Source organism: Grampus griseus (assembly GCF_964374135.1).
Source record: "Grampus griseus genome assembly, chromosome: 4".
Taxonomy (NCBI): Eukaryota; Metazoa; Chordata; class Mammalia; order Artiodactyla; family Delphinidae; genus Grampus; species Grampus griseus.
In genome coordinates this window covers 37,836,760-37,859,098 of record NC_138997.1, presented here as the reverse complement: position 1 = coordinate 37,859,098, position 22,339 = coordinate 37,836,760, and the positions used below count along the sequence as shown (strand labels likewise).

Genomic DNA, 22,339 nt, shown 5'->3' with positions numbered 1-22,339 from the left:
TCCAACAGGAATATTTAGACTAAAATACTGAACCAATTTTGAGATGAAAAGATGCCTAACTCAAGCCACCATTACCCTTCTTTTAACTTCAGGTATAAAGTTAGAGAATGAAGAGAGCTGCAAGCTACCTTGATGAATGATATCAGCAAATGGAAACTGAAATACATAACACAGGAAAGTACTGAAATGCTATTTAAAAAAATTACAGTTATGGAAGGAAGGATCTGATGAACCAACTAATAATACTGCAATATTTTTGAAATGAAAGCAGGGTAGTAAATTTTGTACTATAACAATTCTCTACATGAGATCTAACAATTATCTTCAACTCATAACTGTTCATTTTTAAAAAGATGAAAGCATAGTTAGTGATGGGCAAGACAATGAATTAACAGATGTGGGACAACATCTTGGTTACTGACTTCATACCTGACTTAAACTTGGAACTATAAGCATTTTCCCTTAAATATTTTGAGGTATATTTCTGTGACATTTCTGAACTGCATTTTTTTTTTTTTTTTACTTTATTGTGTACTGAATCCTTCTGGAAAAAGAAAACAATTATATAAATTTAAATTAATTAAAATAAATTAAAATTGTATTTTAAAAAGTGGTCATATATGCTTAGTTTCCATTTAGTTCCTTCTGATTGAAAAAGTAATTTTAAAAGAGAATACACCTGCATTCTCAAAATATATACTGTTTAATATCTAGAAGAATAAATTGAGTAATTGAAAAAAAAAGTTGGTAGTGTCAGGCTGCCCATTACTAACATGCCTTGGGACTTGTTAGTTTAAGTGTGAAGCAGTACACATTTCATGGTGAGAGCAGTGAATACTCAGCCTGTTAGTGAGCAACATACAGACCCTACAAAGCTAATCAGAACAAAGCAAGAGAGACGAGGACCTCTCTCAGCATGAATGAAATTCACTTTTCAACTCTAAGGAACTTATAGAAACAACAAATCGAAAGTCAACCCTTTAGGTTAGTCTAGTCTACCATGCACTAAAATAAAACAAAATAAAACAAAACAAAATAACACAAAGGAAAAAAAAACAAAACTGCAAGTATTTTGCATTCTTTTATGGTATTTTGTGTTTTACCTTTTGAGGAATGATATCATCGGGTGTCTCAGGCTGTTTACTTGGGATCTCAGACTGAAAACAGGGTATTAAGTATAGACACATCAGAAAAAAATAACAAAGAACAACACAAAAATAAAATATTCTTGAGGACTGTATGGAATATGGAAGATACACTCACACAAAATTAATATGATATCCTAAGCTGCTTGAAATAATCACTTAGCATCTTGTGATTATTTTCTCACTTATCCAAAGTAGTTTTAAAGTAAAAGAAACTACACTAAAATTCTCAAGGCTACTGAACAGGACAAACTTAAAAATCACAGAGACAAAACTTCACCACAGGCTGCCAGTGTCATGGATGATTTACAGGCAACTCTTTATATGGCTTCAAAGGAAAAAACAGAAAACCAGATAATAGAACCTAGTGCTAGCTATCACCTTCCACCTACCTTTTACTGTGTTTATCCCTAGATCTGTTTTGTAACAGAAGCAACTGGTTTAAACTATTATCTGCAATATCCCATACCACAGAAATCACTAAGTGCTTGTTAGTGAAAAAACACCTTCCCCTAAAAGCCCAAGGACCTATTTCCTTTGCTACCTTCACAGCTATGACCTCAGAAAGGCTGAAAGCAGAAGGAAGCCTGGATCATCACCTTCCAAACCAAAAGTTTTTGTAAAAATTACTTTCTAAAGAATTAGGTAGTTACTCTATATTTTATTCTCAATAAAATCTCGACTAACAAGAAGGCAGTATCTGTTGAGCTGGAGTGTGTGACTTGTGCGTGTAAACACACAGACAGCTACAGACAGACAGTAACACATCCAAGAATCATTCCAATTTTTCTTCCTTTTCACAGTTTGTACCTGGAGATGACTTCTAGTACCTTTCCCTAGAGTAAATATGAGCAAGCAAAATGCTTTTACAGATGTTTGCTTCCCCTGGCAAAACAAACATTGAACTACTGGGCATACTTTCAAATACTTAATATGGTTTTAATAAACCTCTCTCCTTAAAAGCAAACTTTTAAAAGCATACCTTATGTTGAAGGATAATCTTGAAAATATACATCTATGTTCTCAATCTTGGTAAAGATTTGGGTTACATGAGTATTACTACACATTTGTTAAAACTCACTGAACGGTACACTTAGAATTTATATATTTCAATATATTAAAATTTATGTCAATAAAAAAGAATTATGAACAAATGTTGAACTCTATTGATATGCATGGGGAAGTATTTAGGGGTGAAGGGTACTGACTCTGCAACTCATTTTGAAATTAATAAAAAAACAAGGTGGATCACTGGATAGATATGTGATAAACCAATATAGCAAAATGACCAATTACTATTGTCAAACCCAATTCTGATGTCCACTATATATCCCCAACCAGAATGTGGGCAGGGTCTGACATGTACACAATTGTATTTTCCCTGCAGCACAGGGCACAGTGCTAGTTTAATACATATTTGCTCACTGAACCACTTACTGACTGAGGATCTTATTTTACTAAAAGGTACAACATTCATTAGCGAAGATATATGTTATACTAATAATTTTAGTATTATCATAGCGCTCTTTAAACTTTTATAACTGAATTATTATTATAATTATGTTTATATAGAAACCTAAATTTTTCAAAGTCAGAATTTGTAGAAAATAATTTTATATTCCCTTTTACTTCCAATTTTTCTATATTGCTGGCAATGGAATTTCTTGAATGAGTTGCTTAGTTCCTATGAGTCCTGTGATATCTATATATTATATAAAAATATATGTGGAGGCACCCACATGAGACTCCCTTAATTAGAAAAGGAACTTCAGGTAAGTCATTTACCCTTCTGCCCCAAGCAGTCCAACCCAACATTAACAGGAAACGGTGAGGTCTTTGCCCCAATGATATTTGCAAAGAATAGTCAATTTGTTTGAGATTATTATTCTGTGATTATTATTCTGTGAAAATAAGGGGATTACAGAACTAAAACCTGGTTTTAGTACTTAAATATAACTTCTTAAATGGCAAGATATGGAATTTTAGTCTCATTCCTTAGGATTCAGAGTAATTAGACAACTGCTTAAAAACAACCATATTTTGTATTTTCATCATATCCCAGGCTCACATCTTAATATTTATAACTAATACTACCACTTAAAATACAGAATTACAGTGCAATTCAGTATAGCTATTTTAGTTTTGAAAATGGTCCCCTAAGGAAAGTCCCTGTGCAAAGGGGATAAATTATTTTTTTGTGAGATAGGAGAATTTTCCACATGTACATAACTTTTCTCAGGACAAAAAAAATATTGTTGTTCTCATTAAAACAATTTTAGTTGATAAACTTTCAAGGCTTTTAAGTCGGTGGCAAATGAAACACTCACATATGTTCTACATTCTATAAATAAACAACTAATTTAAAAATAAAATTCAAAACTAATAATAAAGGGTAAGCTATTTTTTAATACAGTATGTAGCATTATCCAGGTTTAAGAAATAAAACTATAATAACTAAAGAAATAATCACTTGATTCTAACACATCAAACATCTTGTTTCTTTAAAACAAGAAATAACTTTTAAATCATCACTCTATTTCTTAGTTCAATTAAGAGGCCTAAAGATTTAAATTTTACTTAAAACAATAATTGTTCTTCATAAATAAAGCAAAGATCAAATCATTTGTCCTTACTCCTGGCAAAGCCTGTTTTACCTATCAAAAGGCCTTAAAAGCAATTTTCAGTTTGTACCTGTTATACCTGAAATACCTGTAACGTCGCAAAAAGTACTGCCTATATATTTTATAAACATGGGTGCAAGGAGGGCAACACGTTTATGGGAGCTGAAAGGGAAGACGTGACTGATCTCTAACTCTGGGAGGCAATATTTAATACAGCTCAGACCACAGGAGGATTTATGGTGAAATTAACGAAGCATATACCTCAACAGCCGTCACTTCCCATGGGGTCCTTTCAAAGTCCTGGAAGTGGGGCCCTAGTAATTTTGTATTCATAATTTTGTACTCTTTTTCTTATAGTGCCTCCCCAAGTTATATAAACTTCACACCCCATAAAATTTGACTCTAGCCCTTTTTAGTGGAAAAATAATTAGGAAAATTCTATAAGCATGCTGAATGGGAAGCAATGGATAAACTCTAACTTAGGAAGAAAGAGTGCTGGTAAGTCCATTCACTCAACATTAAGTTCTAGATATTCTTTAGCATTAGAGAGACAAAACCTAGTATTGGGTTGGCCAAAAAGTTCGTGTAGGTTTTTCCATAAGACATTACGGAAAAACCCACACGAGCTTTTTGGCCAACCCAATATGTGGTTCTGTCTGGAAGAAATTCACTGTCCACTGACAACTTCTCAAAACCACCAAAGATTGGAATCCTTTTTCAAGAGTGAGGAACGTCTGAGGAACTGTCAATCTATAGTCATTATATCTTGCTCCAGTACTTAGCATGACCTAGAAGGTGTTCCTTAATTTTCTAGGCTTCTATTTATCATCTGTGGAATTGGGATAATAATATAATTATACTTCAGAGGGCTGTCATGAGACATACAGGAAACTGCAAGTGACCGCTCTGCAGACTATCAAGGCTCACTGTGCTTCGTTAAATATCTGCTCTCCTTTTTTGATTTCACAACAGAAGTTAGTGGGATAGCAGCTGCTCTACTTTTTGGAATTTTCTTTGCTGTTGATATTGCCAGACTGCATATTCCATAAGAAAAAAAGTGGACATTTAATGGGGTTTCAAATTTACAAAAGAGTTTGAACGAGCAACACCAAAATCATTATTCATTCAGAAAACTTCATCATAGCAGATTAACCTTGACTTGTTCATGAACTTAAGCAGCAGCATGAATTCTACAATCTGTAATCATCTCCCCTTCCCACCTGCTTTTTCCTTTTTTGTAAACGTATCTCTAACATTTCTTGACTGCCTTGTATTTCCCAATATGTAACCCATCTGGTTTAAAAAAAAAAAAAGTTCCGTATGGTTCATACTTATTTCTGAGACTGTCTGTTTAGATTTCACAGACTGATGAACTCCTTGGCTTAGGTAAAATGCTAATGATATTAAGGTTGTAAGTGTGGACTCTGAATAGGTTATTTTGTTTTTATCTGATACAGAACTTCAAATATACTTTTGTAAAACAAATGACACTGTTATAAAGAAGGAAAGGTGTAGACACAATAAAAAAAAATACTATGGTTATGTAACTCAAAAAGTATATGCCTCAGTTATATAGAAATAGTGAATGGTCACGTATTTAGGAGAGCACATCTTCTATTTTCCTATCCCTGAATGGATTCAATTTGAATGAGTGTTGACTCAGTAAGAAATATTTTATCAAATTGCTACAGGCTTAAACTCTTATTCAATTATTTATTTGGGAAAAATGGATGAAGAATAGAGATTATATTGCTAGTCTGATCTGACAAATGTAGGTGCTATTAAAAGGCTGCAAAAATATGGGTGGATTTTTTTTTCTACATAGTGTGCTAGTATTAGAAATTACAGTGCTTTAAATTAAAATTTATCAAGTATGGCATTCTTTTTTATTTTATTTTTATCATTTTTTAAAAGTCTTTATTGAATTTGTTCTTCTGTTTTAAAATTTTACTTTATTTTTTATTTATTTATTTTTGGTTGCATTGGGTGTTTGTTGCTGCACATGGGCTTTCTCTAGTTGTGGCGAGCGGGGGCTACTCTTCGTGTGGTGCATGGGCTTCTCATTGCGGTGGCTTCTCTTGCTGAGGAGCACGGGCTCTAGGCACACAGGCTTCAGTAGTTGTGGCTCGCAAGCTCTAGGGCCCAGGCTCAGTAGTTGTGGCACACGGGCTTAGCTGCTCTGCGGCATGTGGGATCTTTCCGGACCAAGGATTGAACACATGTCCCCTGCATTGGCAGGCAGATTCTTAACCACTGTGCCATCAGGGAAGTCCCGATATGTTTTGGGTTTTTGGCCACAAGGCATGTGTGATCTTAGCTCTTTGACCAGGGAGCCAATCCACGCCCCCTGCATTGGAAAGCGAAGTCTTAACCAGGGAAGTCCCCCAAGTACGGCATTCTTGACAGAACGGAATAATTTTGAGAAAAGTAAACTTCAGGGAGCTATCTTAAAAAAAAAAAAACTTAAATAACTATATATTAGCAGGTCTAAGGCCTATATTCTAAGTAGCATCAGGACAAATGTATAGTCAATTAGCACAAGATAAATGGAGCCAGGGTTTTGGTTGGGAAAAAAAGAGACACTGGAACAATGCAAGTTGTCTCATGTTATATGATCTGAACTACTTACTAGAAGACACATGTGTCAAGTCTTCTTTATAAATCTTAGTTTCTTCAATTGTTGAGAGAATCATATTAAAGTCAAGTATGTGAAAGTACTTAAACCATGAAGGGTTTCTCTTCCAAATTTGCAGTGACTTTATTGGGGAAGACTGTATTTTCCCGAACACAAAAACATGATTCCTAGATCATGATTATTTCAGACAAAATTTTTATGGTCAGTGCAAAAATCTGAATGAAGGCTTTAGGAAGGGCAACCTGTCTGAATAAAAAGGAACTTGAGGGGCAAATGTTGTTCGTTTTATACCCGTGGAGCCAGTGATGAAGCTTCTCAATATAAATGGGAAGATCTATACACTCAGGCTATCATTATTCTTTAACTGTGCTCTGTATTTCTTCAAAGAATATTGCTTAGTGGCAATGTTTATTTTATTAACACTCACTTATATAGTGCTTATTCTGTGCCAGACACTATTCTAAGTACTTTATTAATTTTAATTAATTTAATCCTCCCAATAGCTTCTAAGATGGAACTGTTATTTTCTCCATTTTAGGCATAAAGAAAGCAGAAGCTGAAGAGGTTAACGTGGCCGGTACAAGGTCACCAGCTAGTGAAGGGGCAGAGGCAGGTTTCAAACCTGGCAGCTGGCTCCAGGGTCTAAGATCCAAACCACTGCACTGTGAAGGCTCCCTGCTGCACCTTTTCATTCCACCGCCAGCACCCTGGCATTATCAACTTATTATAGTTCATCAAATCTTCTAAATTAGGTGTTTTTCGTAATTAACCAAATAAGGGAAAACGCTTACAAAAAAGAAGAAAGACATGGAAGCGTCACTACAAACGCTGAATTCTGCGCACTCACCGCCACATTTGTCTCTTGTTCCGTTTCCGGCACGTAAGGGTAATGGGTGTAAAACATATCATTCCGCACCATTTTCTTCCTCATTCTGCAGGGCCCTTCCGTCATCTCCAACATCCATTTGTCGAGATGGGAACCAATAGGGGGGCCCCAGAGCCCCCGCTCCCGCAGCAGCTCGTACTCGATTTGGCACCACTCCTCCGTCACGTACTTCAGGGCATTCTGCTGACGCTAACAAGAGGGAGTCCAGGTTGGTTTTCAAGCAAAAGCACAAGCAACAATGAACAGTCTACAAGTACCTTGAAACCAAGTTATTCTTTGGAAACAAAAACCAATCCAGGTAATTTCAGGCAATATTATAAAAGTAAAGTTACATTTATTTATGGTTAAAGTAAGCTGCCGATCTTGTGAGAAGGTGGGGTTTTAGTGATGGCCCGATTATTTTAGCACCAAGTATACAATACATGGAAGATCCCTACAGGGTAGCGTGTGCAGTACACCTGACCAGAGTGCTGAAGGAACTTGTAGCTCAGGGACAGGGACGATGGTAATATTACTTATGAAAATACATGGAAATGGTTTGTCCAGTGTGAGTTAATAAAGACAGTAATTTAAGGATGAAACCCCTTCCCCACCCCCAATTGTAAAACAGTTACTAGAACATGAATAAAAGAAAATCTAGAAAGCCACATCAAGAAATATTGCCAACACACTAGATTCCTGGTAATCACCGTAACATTTCCAATAATTTTAGGTAAAGAATATACACATGCATCTCTGATAGGGAACTTAACATTCATATAAAAATTAAAGGAAAACCATTGTTACTTGGCCCTGGTATAGATCCAAACCACCTTACTTAAATGGAAATTTATGACTTGGAATAACTTCTTCCTATTTGTCAAATGTCAAAATGTGTAACATTTCAACAGTAGATGCTTAAAACTAAGCACCTAATGATTAGATGCTTATCTAATAATTCATGGAATATAAGTATACAATTTAAGAATAAAGATCCCTTTATACTGTACAACTAACACTAATGATTATTGAAGGAGTAATCTTGATATTATAATGATACCATCATAGTACTTATGTGTTCCTGGCAGGAGGAAATCCCCTGTAACAACTAAGTATCTAGTATCATGCCCATAAAATATTAGCAGCTTATCATTCAGAAATCTTTAATAAGATATAACTCAGCTGCCATGGAAATAAAATATTTCGAATAAGTTGTTGAGTAACTATGAATTCATCAAGAGGATTTCACTGAAAATATTTCTTACTGACAAAATCACCAAGCACTTGTAATAAAAAATACCTTTATCTTTTAATTTTTTAGAATTTTAGAGACTTCTTAGAGATTTTGATGCACATTTTCATGGTCTCCTTGTTAAGTATGAAAGAAAGGGATCTTTCCAATATTTTAATTTTTATTAAGAACAGACACATGCAATATGTTGGTAGTGAATGTCATTAGGATTCAGCTGTGCTGATCTCCAGTCTGTCACTTTTTAATGCAGTTTGCCTGTAGGAAGTTCCAGTCTTTCTATGTTAAAACCAATGGCCAAAGTAGCTGCTGGCAGGGATAATAAAAAACATTATCTGGGCTTCCCTGTGGCGCAGTGGTTGAGAGTCCGCCTGCCGATGCAGGGGACACGGGTTCGTGCCCCAGTCCGGGAAGATTCCACATGCTGCGGAGTGGCTACGCCCGTGAGCCATGGCCATTGAGCCTGCGCGTCCGGAGCCTGTGCTCCGCAACGGGAGAGGCCACAACATGAGAGGCATGCGTACCGCAAAAAAAACAAAACAAAACATTATCTCATGATAAATTCAGTTCAGCAACTTATTCTTAAAAGCAGGAGGAAGATACCAAGGGAAACAATCTTTTCTCACTCAAAGAATGCAAAACAAACCATTATTATGATTATGATTCTTACCTCCTGATATTCCTTATATTGTGTGTCTACTAAGTCACGAACAACCGCGATGTGTGTAAACATCCACTGAGAAATCTCCTAACAATGAGTGGAAAAAGTCTTAATATTTCATGATTTCCTGAAAAAAAATGTTAACTAGCCTTGAAATAATGCCCCCAAGTTAGTTAAAATTCTATTAAAGGCATCACAACAACACCCAAAAAACCCCACAGAAAACTCTGAAAGATTAATTATATAATGAATCTGATAGAGGCTTATGTGATGGACACAGATCCATATACCCCCCATCCCCCAGTGCCCCTTTCAAGGAAGGGCTCACTGCCACAACTTCTGGGAGCGCTGTCAGTATTTCAGGGATCTCCTCAGCTGCAGAGAGCTGTGGGCACCCCACAATCACTGGCTGATTTGGAGGCAAGCAGGCTCAGCCATTTCAGCTCAGTAAAGGTCAACTCTGACAGGTCATTTTGGTACCAAAGCTCCACCTGGGTTACAGCTGGGTCTGTCGCCAGACCTGCATTGTAGCCTGACATTTCCCTGTGACCAATCCTGCTTCCTTCTTCTCCCATCCACAAATATCAAGGGCACCCCTAATAAACATCCTGCACACTAAACTCCCTCTCAGAGTGTGCTTCCTGGGGAACCCAACCTGACACATGGAATGACTCATACACATGGTTTCTCCCAGGCCCTTTTCACAGCTGCCACTAATATTCTGCGATGGCAAAGACAGTATGATGAGGAAGAAATTAATGCTGGAGGTAGATGAGTTAAAAAAAAAAAATCAATCTCAGGCATGTAGAACAAAATTATAAAAAATAAAAAGCTATTTTGTCTGCTGTTGCTTTAAAATTTATATAACTATTAATAAAATGGAAGGTTTGGGAGAGCTGAGAAAAAATTATCCATAGTCTATCATATATCAATATCTGAATCTCATCTTATGTCCAGTTATGCAATGGATGTAAATACACAACACTCATAGTGCAATTTTATAATAAAATGGGAGAAGGCTCCACAACCTGAGTTATTTCTCTCTTCTGTCTAAAGCAAAAATGCAGAAAAGTTCCATTTCAAATCATATGCTTGCATGTATTAAGTGTATTATATAAAACACTACAACTAAACCTTGAATTACAAATTTCTAATCATATCATTAATAAAACGAAACAATGTACCTGGGTGGAAAGACTGTGTTTATGAAGCCCACTTTCCTTTCGATTCCTTCTCGATCCCGTTAACTTGGAAAGACCAAAACCACTGCTGACACGGGACAATTTGGATTGTGTGGTGGGCACTAAAGCTTCTCCTCGACTTATGCATTTCTTTTCATGGGCTACAAAATTAAAATTAGAGTATTTTACAGTTTCTCCATGTATTTATTAGCCTTACTTTTAATACTTTGGCATAATAGTTACAAACCACAATTCTGTAGTTATCAAAAGCAGCTTATGTTACAGATGCAGACACTCTCAGATATTATATTTACTTATCTTGTATAAGGATAGCTGCATGACATTTATTGTACTAGTTGAACTCACATTTGCTTGAAACCTCATAGCTCTGCAGTAATATGCAAATTTATTTTAACTGTAATCAGTTTCTATGTTAATAACAATTCACAGTCCCCTACCTAAAATCTTTGGTGTTGTGTATACTTTGGAATTTAGAATTTTAAGAAAGTGATACACTGGCTTCCCTGGTGGCGCAGTGGTTTATAGTCTGCCTGCCGATGCAGGGGACACGGGTTCGTGCCCCGGTCCGGGAAGATCCCACATGCTGCGGAGCGGCTGGGCCCGTGAGCCATGGCCACTGAGCCTGCACGTCCGGAGCCTGTGCTCCGCAACGGGAGAGGCCACAACGGTGAGAGGCCCACATACCGCAAAAAAAAAAAAAAAAAAAAAAAAAAAAATGGTGATACAGTACATGTACTGTATCACCCTAGACCACCAGAAGGTCTAAGGTAACAAACAATAATTAATAATATAATAATTAATATTTCTGCAGCAAAATGTATTAATATTAATGCCTCGTAGGATAAACAAAGATAGGTTAGGTTTTGCTACCAAGTGAGTTTTGGCATCAAATTAATAATAACACCTTGGGTTTTCAGGGCTTTTTGAATTTCAGAATTATAGATAAGGGATGTAGACTCATAACCAAGATGGTGACCATACTAAAGTTGTGAGCAATGTATTATTTACCAAGCTCATAGATGCCTGATGTATAACACATATAAAAAAAAAATTTTTTTTTTAAATTAAAAGAGGGCTTCCCTGGTGGCGCAGTGGTTGAGCCTGCTGATGCGGGGGACATGAGTTCGTGCCCCGGTCTGGGAAGATCCCACATACTGCGGAGTGGCTGGGCCCATGAGCCATGGCTGCTGAGCATGCGCGTCCAGAGCCTGTGCTCCACAACGGGAGAGGCCACAACAGTGAGAGGCCCGTGTACCGCAAAAAAAAAAAAAAACAAACAAAAACAAAATAAAATTAAAAGAAAAATCTAAGAAGAAAAGCCTAATCTCAGCATAATCATTCTATAATGGGCTATACTGTATTGATTTTCATTTCTATTGTCATCATAATATCTTTCGGGGAAAGTTTTAATTTCATATCCAAAGTGCACCCATATATGATAGTTGTATGTAAGTCCCTTTGTCACATGATATCTGTAAACTGTCTTACCTAGATGATTCTGCCAACATTTCAAACCGGCTTCTTCAATGAGCGGCTTTGCTATAGCTATGTCCACATGGCCTCTTTCATTCACTGGTAGAGTGACTTTGAAAAGCTCCTCCAAGGTTTGTTTCTTACTATGAATCAATTCAGTCCAAACTCTGTTGACAGCTTTTATGAGAAGCTGACGCCCTAGGAAATAAAAAACAGCAACTGATCAAAAAGAATATAAAGGTAGTTAGTATTTTTTTTCTTTTTTATACTTAGATGTATAGTACTTAATTGTCCAAAAAATGCTTCATATCATAGCCAGTTCAGTAAAAAAGGATTATAGCCAGTTCAGTAAAAAAGGATTATTCAGGGCTTCCCTGGTGGCGCAGTGGTTGATAGTCTGCCTGCCGATGCAGGGGACATGGGTTCGTGCCCCGGTCCGGGAAGATCCCACATGCCGCGGAGCGGCTGGGCCCGTGAACCATGGCTGCTGAGCCTGCGCGTCCGGAGCCTGTGCTTCGCAACGTGAGAGGCCCGCGTACCGCAAAAACAAACAAACAAACCAAAAAAAAAAAACAAAACAACAAAAAAAGGATTATTCAGATAACCAAAAATGCGATTGGCTACTTGGAAAACTTAAAAAAAAACCCCAAAAACTTTATATCAAGCAAAAAGACTACATATTTATTTATAAAACTGGAAATTACATATATATTTCATTGTCTAGCTTCTTCTATAAAAGAAAAGAACTTATTCTCCACTTAAAAGTAAATTTTAGATCTAAATATTTAAGGTATATTCACAAATAAGTTAATTGTTCTTGATGATTTTGCAAAAGGAAAGAAATAGTAAACAAATATTTTTAGAGCTTTTACTATTAAATTCCATCTTGCTTTGGACTCCTTGCTAATTTGTCCGACTCCTGCTCTAGGCCAGTCCATCTTTAGCAAGCATCAAAATCACCTGGGAGGTTGTTCAAACAGATTGCTGGTCTTCATCCCCCAGAGTATCTGAGTACTGAGTACTCAGTAGATCTGAATGGGGCCAGAGAATCTGCTTTTCTAACTAGTTCCCAAATGATGTCAATGTTACTAGTCTGAGCACCTCACTTTGAGAACCAGTGTTCTAGACTGTTAGTTCCTTGGGGGGTGAAAACAATCACTGTGTCCTTAGTGTCTGGGGTTTAAGAAATTTTAGTGAAAGAACAGAAAACAAATTAATGCTTAAATGAATGAAAGAATGAGTGCTGGACCTACAAAGGATAAAATCATATGCAAAACTACCACACTAAATATTGCTGGAGAGACAAACACTTCTGTAATTATCTAATCTTTTCAACTGAACAACGTTGGAAATTAGAAATCAATCCACCCAAAGACTCTCATATGCATGATAATTACAAAATCAGTGGGAAAACTAGATTTAAAAAAGGGAGAAAGAATAAAAATGGTAGTACTGACAATCTGTCTCAAGCAATATTTGCCTCTACTGTGATTGGCCTAATACTATCAATAGCCAGCTCTCTTAATAGTAAGCGCCAAGTTAGTATCATATTTGCACTACTGCTTGTGCAAATGTAAGTATCACCAAGTTTCCTGGTGTTACTATAAAATGTGGAGGGCGAGCAATATCAGGGGTTTACTCATCCTGGCATAAGGAGATGTACAGCTAGCACGTTGGTATATGCTGGCGGGCATATTGGTATATGTTCAGGTATGCCCTATGAAGAGATTGGTTGTCAATGTTGGCGGTTTCTGAAGTCGGATTTTTTGGTTATATCTTAGAAATGAGTGGAGAGAAAAGGGGGAAAAAATTGAGATAACTACCTTCACTAATATCTTGGCTGTAACCACCATCTGGTTCAATGTCCGAGGGGATCATAATGTGCCATGTAGTCATGCGGGCTTCTGCTTCCAGTCCAAACCCATCCACATTGCTGAAAAATTCCAGTCAGTTTAAACTATATGAAGGAAATTACTGCAGCTGTAAACTGTGATGACTAAGTACTACTCTGCAGACACAAGTAAACGCTGGCTCTGTCACAGAGCTCCATAAGTGGCAGACATTTGGCAGATGCACAGAACAGAACTTATAGTTTATCATGAAAATGCCATTTTTAAGCAATGATGTCACAAATCCACTCGACTGAATGTAATTAAACTAAATTACAGCATTAAGAGGAGAATCGTACTATTTAAGACACTTTTTTATCACTATTAACATTTTTACCTAAAAATTACGAAAAGTTCATTTAAGAACATTCTCCTCCTATGACTGTGCCCCCTTTCCCATATCTTATCTCACCACTCTTTGCTCCAGCAGCAGTGAAATACCTGCAGTTTCCTACATGTGCCATATTCTTTTTGCCCTCTGGGCAATCGCATAGATGACTCTTTCTTCCCACATCACTCTTCCCCATTCTCGTTGGAGGATTAACTTCATCCTCAACCAGGTTCAAGCTGTAACTCAGCAGGTGTCTCTCCCAGGCTAGGGGCACCTGTTATGTGTTCCCAAAGCACCGTGCTTGTAGCAAGAGCACATTGCTTAGTTATGGATCCTCCCTCGTAGACTGCATGCTCCAAGACCTGCCACAGGGTCTGTCTCATTCACATTTCATCCCAGTCCCTAATCCAATGCCTGGCCCCCAGCAGACACCAAAGAAATACCTTGCAAAGCAATCAGTGGCAAAATACTAATTTTACCCATTTAACATATATTGCATTTATTTATTGCATTCTTATCTTTTTACCCCTCTTAACCTCCAATAGTGTGTATCTAATTTACTTGAAAAGCAAACTCTTATTTAAAAATTATATATGTGACATGTGATTAACAAAAAATTTAAAGATACAGAAAATTAAAGCAAAAATATACTCATTATTTCACTGCAGAAATTCAACCCTTGTCTTTTACCTTCTCATGAAGTTTTAAGTAAAACCGAGATTAAAGAAAAAAGAAATGTTATAATCAGAAAAGTAGAACAAAGAGTTCTGGTAGAAAAATATCAGACAAATTCAAACTGAACCTAAAAGAGTTACCTTCCAACATGCAGGTTAATGAGGCAGTGAGCCAGACAGCTAATGAATTCTTGGTCATGGTTCCCAGGGCCCAGGATCAAGTTCCTGTTTACAGTCAGGACCCTGAGTGAATCAAGGAGAGCTACTTGCTGCGGGACTGTTTTGTGTGCCCGGGAGAACTGGTACAATATGGTCCTATTGAGGCAGTGATAAACCGCATCCAGTGACAATCCCTGGGATCTTCTTTTTGACTAAAGATATGAGAGATACTTTAATAAAATGGACAAAAAAAGTCTGCTTATCATTCACACATGAACATTTATTAGGTTTATTATGTATCAGACACCATGCTAAGTACTGGGGTGCTAAGATAAAAAATACAAAGCTCTTGCTATTATGAGGTTCAGAACCCACGAGACACATAAATGTAATGAGATGAGTGCTGTGTGTATATACATCTGTGTTCAGAGCAGCCTCCCTCAGAACACGGGCAAGTGCCATCTGGGTAGAGACTCCTACCCCACAAGTTTTGTAAGGGTGATCAATCGCTACTCAAAATTACTAAAAAAAAAAAAATTACCTAAAATGTTAGTAAAGAACTTCTGACGTTGTTTCATCTCACGTGAGAACTTTTCTCTTTGGCTTAAATACAAATTTATTCTTAAAAAATTCTTGGGTGACATGTGTGTGTCTAATAACATGACAACAGTATTTCCTACTTTCTACATTGTGTGTTGAATAAGATTTATCACTTGTGCCAAACCGGAAAAGGTACCACAAACACACACTAATATGACATCTTCAAAGGAACAAGGACTACAGTGAACTTTGTAAAGATTCAATTACAAGAAGAGAATACTCCTCTAATATCAACTCTTCATGCTCTGTTAAATCTTGACACACTGATGCATCATACTATGAAAATCTATCAAATCGTATTAACTTAAGGTCTTTAAACCAACAGGAAGCTGTCCAGCTATGTGGTTAGCAATGAGCAATGCCAGTGGGGAAGGCAGTGGGAGCCCACAGCCTGAGAGAATGAGGAAGCTTTACATACTGGACACACTGGCACCGGGCCACGGGTAAGGGGGGGAATGGTTACAGACCTACGTTTTATTCACTTCTAATAAGCTGAACTTTACATTAAAATGTCAACATTCATTATCTTACTAGTTACACTTATTTCCAACAATTTTGACACCCGAGGCAAAGTTTTTCAATAGGAAAACATGTACTCTACAACTAATGTGACAATGGATTACCTGTGCAATTAGTTGAATTATAAAATCTATAAGAAGTTTAGATTCTTTGTTGAACATGCCTTGCCAAAGCTTGTCCACCACACGTTGTGTGAAATAAAACACATTGTTCACCAATACTTGGTAGCTCCCTCCACTGGTAATAGGCAGAGATGCATCTTCCCCTAAATTCCAGCAGGAAAAAAATGTCTTAAGAAAATTGATGTCCACCAGCCTAAGACCAGACCCTCCAACAAATCAGGCTAAGGCAAGATGAGTACATCTACTACCGTTAGAAATAAGACCATTAGCTCTTATGTACTACTTTAAGCAAAATGATGTTCATGGCCAGAAGTCATGATAAATGTTGGAAGAAATAATTTCTGCAGGATAAAAGTGTTATGGATGGAGACTGAAGTTTCTTACTGACTTAAGACAGTCTGTGATAAGCAAACAGTTCGTCAACTGTCAGTGACACATAGCCTCCCTTTGAGAGAAAAATTAAGTCAGTTTATTAGTTGTAAATTGATTCTGTCTAACTACTAAAGGGCAAAACAAATCATCAAACAAAACTTTAAGCACAATGAAGTAATGGAGGCAAAAGAGAGGTCCAAAAGAACTGTAAAACACAGAGTACCATCAGTGGTGGTGGTGCCATGGGGTACCTCTCACCCCTTCCATGATTCCCATCAGCACTGTTTCTCTTCTACAAGCTGCCCCGGTGGCTTCAGTGTGCTCGCTGTGTACATACTGCCTCAACACTAATCCTCCTGGCTCCTCCTCCAACAGAATGCCCCCTTTAAGCCCCTCCCTCCTTTCTAGAAATTAGGAGCCTTAACTGACTGTAATTATTATTCCCACCTAACTCTAAATCACTACACAATGCAAAACTCTTCGTTTTGTGTCTTTATGTAGTAAGACTGATGTTACTTAAGATTCTCAAGCGATAAGAACAAATACAAAAGTCTGACTTGACACCACAGTTTGAGAGTTGCATGTTATGACAACACTAAAGATTTTCTTGGCAAACTTACTTTGTTAAAAAAAAATGATAATGTAATAGCATGGAGGTTCTATGATTTATATAATTACCAGAAATTCAAGTAGCAAATATGCTAAATCATTACTTTTCCTTCTTTAAATTTTGTCATTGTTTTACATATAAATGTTAGCTCCACTGTAAATGTATCAAGTTTTGTAGTTTTATTGTAACTAGAGACATACAGGAAAAACATTTTAATGTGCTTTGAATTTACATCCTGAAAGCCATTCTAAAGAATAACATAGATACCTATAACTGAATAATTCCACTAATAGGTATAGTTTCTGAGGGTGCTGGTAATGCATTTCTGAGTGCTCTTATACAGGCATGTTGCCTGGGTGGTAATTCAGAGTGCTACATTTGTAACTTATTTGTAAGTATATCACAGTAATTTTTAAAAGTATTAGATAATTCATAAAAATATACTGTTCACATAATATGGTTTTAAAAACATTTTTTCTCTTTCCTTGTCCTCTTCCTGCCACCTCTGAGCATATGAACGTGGACAAGCAGCTTAAGTACTCCCTGTTGTTGATCCTTTATCCCAGGTTCAAAGGAAGGAGATAGATGGGCCTTTTCCTCATTATAGGAAAATACCAATAAGGGGAAAATGCACAGAAAAGAAGGAAAAAGATGAAGTTAAAAAAGTGGTATACTTGGGGTTTAGATAGAGAAGGGAAGTGATTATAGGTACTTTTAACAGAGTGAAAATAAAACATGATATTACCCAATAAAACATCAGCTGCAAGCAAATGGTCCATCACACTATCCAAAATATAAGTCTGAAATTCTTTTTGCTGAGTTCTTGTCGATCTTTCAGGGGAAGCCTAATCAATAAAATTTAGAATTAGAAACAGAACCCAGTAAACAAAGGTAAGGCTCATCAACCATAGTTATATGAAAAAAAACTACTGGTAAGTAGTAGAATATGTCACAAGAGATGGTATATATGCTTATACTCTCTTATTTTTCTGACCATAGATTAAAAAACAAATAGAAGCAAAGGTGAAACAATACCTTCTTTTGAATCCTTTCCTCCAAAAGCAGTATTCTAAACATTTTAAGTATTTAATAAATATTTGATATCTATTATCCATCTACCTCACTTCCAAAAGAGATCTGGCAGTTTCTAATGAGATACAGATAAAATAAATCATAAAGCCATTTAAACAAACACAAAAGCTCAGGAGTCTAGTAACCAAGAAGGTAAAGTCAATGGGGAGGCAAGTATTTATATCAAAAAAATCAATTAAGCACACAATTTTGCTTTGAGCTTCCTAGGGTCAAGAAGGAGAAAAAATAATAATATGACTTACAAAGCCTTTAATTATCTATAAAAAAGGAAGCATACTATATAGTCAGCAAAGATGTTTTCCTAAGATTGTTCTGAGAAGAATGTTCCCTGTGGGTTTTTATAAAGAGGACAATGAACAGCCCTGTAGGTTGTACCTTTGATAATGGTTTTATACAGTACAAAGACGATTTTTAAAATTATCTTGAATAAAAGTTTAGGGCACAAAGTTAAACTATAGTTCTCTGATGGCAGTTCTTTTGGTAATTACGGTGGTATGATCCAGGTGCATAACTTTCAAGTCTCTAGCCTGAGAGGTGGTAAAGCACTGGGAACACAGGGATGAAAGGTAGGAAAGATCTTTTTGTCATTCTTCTCAAATGCCAGTCATGTTAGCTGGCTTTGGATAGGAGCTGGATATTGAACGATTCAATAAACTGACATAAATTTGTTTCTTAAAAAGAGATCTGGATGTTGTAGTTACAAGCAGAGTACTGATGCTTTGCAAGTGAAGTTAAAGAATCTATTTCTTCTCGCACAGACAGGTCCAGGACTATGTTTATGACCATGCCGCAAAAGTGGGCTATAGAACACTGTTCTGCTTTATGCATTTAAAGTTAAAATCTGTTCCACTGGGGAAAAACCCACTTCTTTCTATTCTGATTTTCAAAGTGGTGCTGGTGAAGATTTTAAAAAAGCAGTTAAAATTGGAATCCTATATTCAGATCAAAGATATTATTCTAAGGATTCAAAAACCAACCAAAGTTGTAATGAACGTTTCTCTGTTTTTCTGATAAAACATATTTTGTTTTAAAATGAAAAACATGGGCCTAGCAACAGTTAAAAGAATATTAGTTCTTAGGAGTTTGGTTTGGCATTAGAATAATTTGGGAAAAAGTGAAGGTCATGACATGTTGTTTATAATCTTTTTTTAGAAAATTTATTTATTGATTTATTTTTGACTGCGTTGGGTCTTCATTGCTGCGCGTGGGCTTTCTCTAGTTATGGTGTGCGGGCTTCTAATTGCAGTGGCTTCTCTTGTTGCAGAGCACGGGCTCTAGGTGTGCACGCTTCAGTAGTTGTGGCACACAGGCTCAGTAGTTGTGGCTCGTGGGCCCTAGAGCACAGGCTCAGTAGTTGTGGCTAGCAGGCTCTAGAGCGCAGGCTCAGTAGTTGTGGTGCACAGGCTTAGCTGCTCCGCGGCATGTGGGATCTTCCCGGACCAGGGCTCGAACCCGTGTCCCCTGCATTGGCAGACGGATTCTTAATGACTGAGACACCAAGGAAGTCCCTGTTTATAATCTTAATACATTTTCCTGTGTAGAACAGACTAATACAATGGTCAGCAGAAGAGTTGGGGCCAAGGCCTGCCTATTCCTCATGCTGACAGTACATCAAGACCCCACCCCTGTTAACGGAAGGAAAGCGAGGACCTTCAAGTGGTTAAGTGACAAGACAGATTGATAGGTCTGAGGACTACCCTGCAATCAGATAAGAGACCATTTTCAAACAGCTTGAGTGATCAAAATTTATGAAGGAGTAAGGCTCTCCACTCACAGGAGGATTTAAATACCCCTGAGGATGGCAATACTCATTCAGGATTATAATCAACTCAATGTGGCTAATGGGATAAGTAATAATGAGTAGGGTTTACAAAATCTTAATTAGACAAAGTTTTGGAGTATGTAAAACAGGGAACATAGAACATAGAGAAGTAGTTTGATCTGTCAACAATAGTTATTTTTACTTAATTAGAAAGTATTCTTTTGTATTCTATAAGGATTTAAGGCTGGCTCAGTCACCAACAGGCGTATTTAATCCTCTGATTCCTCTCACTGAAACTGTTTCATGAATGATCATGACCCAGAATTAACTCTGTTATTGGCTCTAACTGCCAAGTTCAAATGTTCTTGCTGATACTCATAGTAGCCTAACTTTTAACGGACTTAAGACTTTATGAGTGCATGCATAGTTTTCTTGGGTGTTTTTTTCTTTTTTTAAAACAATTCACTGGACTACAATTATGTAACTACACAGTGCTTAGTTTTATGTACCTTATCTCATTGTGCACAATATCCTTTTGAAGTAGATACTATCATCTCCACTTTAGAGATAAGGTAATTGAGGCTTTGAGAGGTCAAGTCACTTGGTCAAGTCACAACTAGGTTTCAAACGTCAGTTTCTTTGACGCCAAAGTTCAGCACTTCACCTGCCATTCCATACTCTTCCAGCCCTACTAAAAATCTCCATACTGAAGTTAACAAATGCACAACAAGAGCAATTCAGCCACAAGCTCTCCATTTTTTTAGATAAACCTGGTTGGCCCACCAGACAACCAGGATGAATTCAGGGCAGAAGGAAGAGAGGGTGAGCCCTATGCTCTGCTCTGCCTGTGAGATCTGTCTTCCCAGAGAAGACAGTGAAGCCAGTCAACAACACGAGTCTTCAAAGATTCAAAGCGTCCTTTTTGAGGCCTGGGAACACCATGCAGAGTCGTCGTGGGCATGTGTGCTGCCCGTGGCTGAGAGCCCTCTGGCTCTGCGGGGGAGGCCTTTAGTGCTCCGTAACAGGAAAAGCCTTCAAGGAAGAGGGGTTTGCGCTCTGTCCTTCTGACTGCAGAAGCCTGACTGGCTTCTCTTCTCTCAGTTATTTCATAGCACTCTCTTTGCCCACTTTTGCCACTTCTTTTGGTTTGTTTATTGCTCTGCAGGGGGCGCTGCACTCCGATGGGAACGGGGAGGTCTTTTAGAAGATGGCGGGAGCAGAAAGCAGCGAACTCCTCAGACAGGCACACACTCCAAATCAGCCTCCTTTGTTGCATCATATTTCTTTCCTTCAGGTATATACAAGTACTTTTTGATCTGTTCTCAGGTACTTTCCTTCCGTGGCCACATGCAGCAAATTCATTTGGCCTTTCATTAGATGCCTGGTGGTGACAGCAGAGGACGCTGGTGATTGTATAAGCCACCACAGGCCATTTGATTTTTGAGCAGGTCTTACGTGCCAGGCACTGTGTTATGAATCTTATACCTTACTTAATTCTCACAACAGTCCTCAGAGACAGGTTCTATTTTTATGCTATCTTAAAGATGGGCAAACTGTAAGGGGTGAAGAGAACTAAGCTGGGCAAGGTTACACAGCTATAAGCAGCACATGTTTAATTTCTCAAAATAGTTTTGCTGGGTGATTTATATATATTTAACTGTCACAAAAATCATGCAGGGGAGATAGTATATAACATCATTCTCTAGAGGATGAATTTAGCTCAGTGAGAATAAAATGTTTACATAATAAACCACAGGGCCAGAATTCAAACCAGGTCCTTCTATGACACCACACTGCTTCCCTTGTATTTGGCCTGACTCACACTCAAGCCAATCTATATGAATGGGAAGCTTTTATTTTTATAGACTGCTAATAAAGATAACTTCACACATTCTTTTATAGATACAATCAAGTAAGTAGACACTCTTACGATGACATCCCAACAATCATAAGACTGAAAATGGCCTGGCTTGAGCATATCAGCCCAAAAATCAGTTGGTTCAAACACCTTCCTTCACGTAGGTAAATGGTAAATATATAGGATAGTTCTTCTGTTGACTTTCTTCAGAGATAGACTTCATAACTGTAACATTCAGAATCATATGCTTGTAATTTATTATTTTACACCATGGGAAGACATGGAATGCAACAGCATTTCCACTAAATATTTTTTGTATGTGTATTCTGTGTTTGTGTATTAGATTTGAAGTTCCTCAAAGCACTGATTTTTAAAAGCAAATTTATCTCTTTCTTATTAGATGGTATCATATCTTCCTGTTTGGGAACTGCCAGGGATATAGTTATAGTTAAATAATTCAAAAAAACTTAAAGAACACACCAAGGCACTGAGCTAACTTT

At 37.3% G+C, this 22,339-nt stretch overlaps 1 protein-coding gene across 2 annotated transcripts in view; it reads right to left on the bottom strand.

Annotated features, from left to right (window-relative positions):
• The window catches only part of WDFY3 (WD repeat and FYVE domain containing 3), a 232,575-nt gene that overhangs the window by 52,927 nt on the left and 157,309 nt on the right, over positions 1–22,339 (bottom strand). For both annotated transcript variants that reach the window (XM_082652754.1, XM_082652755.1), the window contains 9 exons: positions 17,873–17,972; positions 16,128–16,288; positions 14,887–15,116; positions 13,675–13,784; positions 11,867–12,049; positions 10,361–10,518; positions 9,186–9,263; positions 7,249–7,476; positions 1,104–1,157 (listed from right to left, as the gene is read on the bottom strand). In XM_082652754.1, coding sequence (XP_082508880.1) covers positions 1,104–1,157; positions 7,249–7,476; positions 9,186–9,263; positions 10,361–10,518; positions 11,867–12,049; positions 13,675–13,784; positions 14,887–15,116; positions 16,128–16,288; positions 17,873–17,972 — 1,302 coding nt within the window. The remainder of the gene's footprint in view (positions 1–1,103; positions 1,158–7,248; positions 7,477–9,185; positions 9,264–10,360; positions 10,519–11,866; positions 12,050–13,674; positions 13,785–14,886; positions 15,117–16,127; positions 16,289–17,872; positions 17,973–22,339) is intronic.